The sequence below is a fragment of the Mya arenaria genome, chromosome 13, assembly GCF_026914265.1.
Source record: "Mya arenaria isolate MELC-2E11 chromosome 13, ASM2691426v1".
Taxonomy (NCBI): domain Eukaryota; kingdom Metazoa; phylum Mollusca; class Bivalvia; order Myida; family Myidae; genus Mya; species Mya arenaria.
Genome location: NC_069134.1, coordinates 40,960,300 through 40,964,056, shown reverse-complemented (window position 1 = coordinate 40,964,056; position 3,757 = coordinate 40,960,300). Strand labels below are relative to the sequence as shown.

Here is a 3,757-nt window from a genome sequence, read left to right as displayed (position 1 = left end):
GTGAAACTTAGTTTGCTTTTTTTACTCCAATGTTCATGATTTGGGGTTACTACTTTGTTCATATGTTGGGGTTTACATATGTTAATATCTGGGTTAACTCCCATGTTAATGCATGAGGATTTTCCCATGTTCATGTCTGGGGTTACTCCCATGCTTTTGTCTGTGGTCACTACAATGTTCCTGGCTGTGGTCACTCCTGTGCTTCTGGTTGTGGTCACTTCCATGCGCCTGGCTGTGGTCACTTCCATGCTTCTGACTGTGGTCACTCCCATGCTCCTGGCTGTGGTTACTCCCATGCTTCTGGCTGTGGTCACTCCCATGCTCCTGGCTGTGGTCACTCCCATATTCCTGGCTGTGGTCACTCCCAGGTTCCTGGCTGTGGTCATTCCCATGCTCCTGGCTGTGGTCACTCCCATGTTCCTGGCTGTCGTCTCTCTCATGTTTATGGCTGTGGTTACTCCCATGCTTCTGGCTGTAGTCTCTCTCATGTTTATGGCTGTGGTCACTCCCATGTTCCTGGCCGGGGTTACTCCTATGTTCCTGTCCGGGGTAAATCCAATGTTCCTGGCTTGGGTCACTCCCATGTTCAAGGCTGTGGTTACTCCCATGTTTATGGCTTTGGTAACTCCCAGGTTCCAGGCTGTGGTCACTTCATGTTCCTGGCTTGGGTCACTCCCATGTGCCTGTCTGTGGTCACTTCCATGTTCCTGGCTGTGGTCACTCCCATGTTCCTGGCTGTGGTCACTCCTATGTACCTCGCTTGGGTTACTACCACGTTCCTGGCTGAGGTCACTCCCACTCTGACTCGTGAACTTCACTTACCGTGCACTGGCCACTCGTGAACTTCACTTACCGTGCACTGGCCACTCGTGTCCATACACTCGTGAACTTCATTTACCGTGCACTGGCCATTCGTGAACTTCACTTACCGTGCACTGGCCACTCGTGTCCGTACACTCGTGAACTTCACTAACTGTGCACTGGCCACTCGTGAACTTCACTTACCGCGCACTGGCCACTCGTGTCCATACACTCGTGAACTTCACTTACCGTGCACTGGCCACTCGTGTACGTACACTCGTGAACTTCACTAACTGTGCACTGGCCACTCGTGTACGTACGCTCGTGAACTTCACTTACCATGCACTGGCCACTCGTGTACGTACACTCGTGAACTTCACTTACCGTGCACTAACCACTCGTGTCCATACACTCGTGAACTTCACTTACCGTGCACTGGCCACTCGTGAACTTCACTTACCGTGCACTGGCCACTCGTGTCCGTACACTCGTGAACTTCACTTGCCGTGCACTGGCCACTCGTTTACGTACACTCGTGAACTTCACTTGCCGTGCACTGGCCACTCGTTTACATACACTCGTGAACTTCACTTGCCGTGCACTGACCACTCGTGTACATACACTCGTGAACTTCACTTGCCGTGCACTGACCACTCGTGTACATACACTCGTGAACTTCACTTGCCGTGCACTGACCACTCGTGTACATACACTCGTGAACTTCACTTGCCGTGCACTGACCACTCGTGTACATACACTCGTGAACTTCACTTACCGTGCACTGACCACTCGTGTACGTACGCTCGTGAACTTCACTTACCGTCAGGCGCGTAGCCAGGCATACTCCCATACTCCCGGGAGTACTTCGATTTTGAAAAATGAAAATTCTAAATGGCCTAAATCCGGTGTAAAACTTGAACCCTAAGGGGGTACAGGCGAATTTGAAACCAATCCAGCTCGGCATTATAAACGTTAAATGTAAAATTTCATCGGTAGAATTGTACATAGAATCGTTTACTACGATGTTCCAAGCATGTGGTCACTGATGGTGGCCCTGATGCTCGCGTGAAAACATTAGTCACCACAGTATTGAGAGATTGGAGCAACATATCCAAGGTAGTTTTGAGTCACATGAAATCAGAGGCCCACCTGTCTAACTGTGATTCAGCAGATCATTTCCTAGCAATAATAATACTTTGGGTCGGACTATAGTTATACTTTTCATCGGCGTAATTGGCCATGTATATTTTTTCCTAGACCCGTCACTCATAAACAGTGCACTAATTTCATAGCTTGTATATATGTTTACAGAAACAATTCATACTTGTGTGTGTACATATGAATTGAACTTATTTGCAGTCATATGTTATTAAATGTTTTTCCCATCTTTTGACTTACAAAAAGATAGATGGACGTTGCCGTGCGCTTTACTAATGCGTTGTTTAATGTTACGTCACTATCAAATATCATTTGAGTCTGAACGCAACGATCCAACAGTATGGGACAACCTGTACGAAAAGGCTATGTCACTAGCAAGAGACATTGGGGTAGAGCCGTCCATTCCTCGAGGCCCGGGGTGACAGGCAAACAGGCCTAACGCACCAGCGGCAACACCCACAGAATACTGGAAGGTCAACATGTTCCTTCCTTTCATTGACCACCTAGTCGTTGAGTTAACAACCCGCCTGCTTAAACCGCATGGGAGATTTACTGCACAATATCTTCTGCCGACGAAAGTAGGTTTTCATTCATCCTTTTTTGATGAAATAAAATATGTGATATCAATGAAAATACTTGGAATTGCTTAATGTTATACATGTATAGTTAAATAAAACATCAATTATATTATTGTTCCGTAAAAAACAAAGTGTGTGTACCAAAACGTTAAGTTCTGTGAATATCTATATTTTCTCTAAATCAATTGCTTATTTTATTGTTTAATTATAAAAAAGTGGGTCATGTTTGTTTTGTTATAGGCTACAGGGCTACTGAACTGACACCTGCTAGGGCCGCAGAGATTTATGCAGAGTACAGTTCAGACTTAGAGTGTGACGAGGAGACGTTTGTCCGGGAGTGTAAAAGATGGATTGCTAAATGGACCACAATATCCCCAGCTGAGTATCCAGACCTGGAAACATCTTTGCGAGTGGCCACTGAGGCATCATATCCAAACATAAGACTTTGCATGATGGTGTTGATGTGCATGCCCGTTTCAACAGCTACGGCAGAGCGGTCCTTCTCCACGATGAGGAGAGTCAAGACGTACCTCCGCAACACGATGACCGCCGAGAGGCTTTCAGAGCTTGAGCTTCTTAACATTTATCAAGAGCGAGATATCAACGCTGAGCACGTAGTGGATGTTTTTGCACGTAGAAAAGACCGTCGGCTGGCGTTAGTGGTCAAAGTTTAAACGTGTGTTGTTGTGTAAAACTGTTTCAGAATGGGAAAACATCCATAAGATAAACTATGTATACATTTGTGTTTTAAATATTTATTGCTCGATCTTGCAGTTTTCCTTTTTTGCTTCAGTTATTATTAACTTAAAACTTGCATTTCAATTTACCAGATATGCGTCAAATGCCACCAAATCGCACGAGTAAACAAAAAAAATTCAGGGGAGGACCCCCTGATACCCCGCTAAAAATGGGAGTACTTCAAATTGGGTTCCAGCTACGCCCCTGCACTGACCACTCGTGTACGTACACTCGTGAACTTCACTTACCGTGTACATACACTCGTGAACTTCACTTGCCGTGCACTGACCACTCGTGTACATACACTCGTGAACTTCACTTGCCGTGCACTGACCACTCGTGTACATACACTCGTGAACTTCACTTACCGTGCACTGATCACTCGTGTACGTACACTCGTGAACTTCACTTACCGTGCACTGACCACTCGTGTTCGTACACTCGTGAACTTCACTTACCGTGCACTAACCACTCGTGTCCAT

The 3,757-nt window shown here is 46.1% G+C and overlaps 1 protein-coding gene across 1 annotated transcript; it reads left to right on the top strand.

The window, feature by feature from the left end:
* Positions 1-2,299: 2,299 nt before the first annotated feature.
* LOC128215264 (52 kDa repressor of the inhibitor of the protein kinase-like) lies at positions 2,300-3,211 on the top strand. The gene is made up of 2 exons (XM_052921971.1): positions 2,300-2,348; positions 2,778-3,211. Exons 1-2 carry the CDS (start codon positions 2,300-2,302, stop codon positions 3,209-3,211), a joined length of 483 nt encoding a protein of 160 aa, XP_052777931.1.
* The last annotated feature ends 546 nt before the right edge of the window (positions 3,212-3,757 follow it).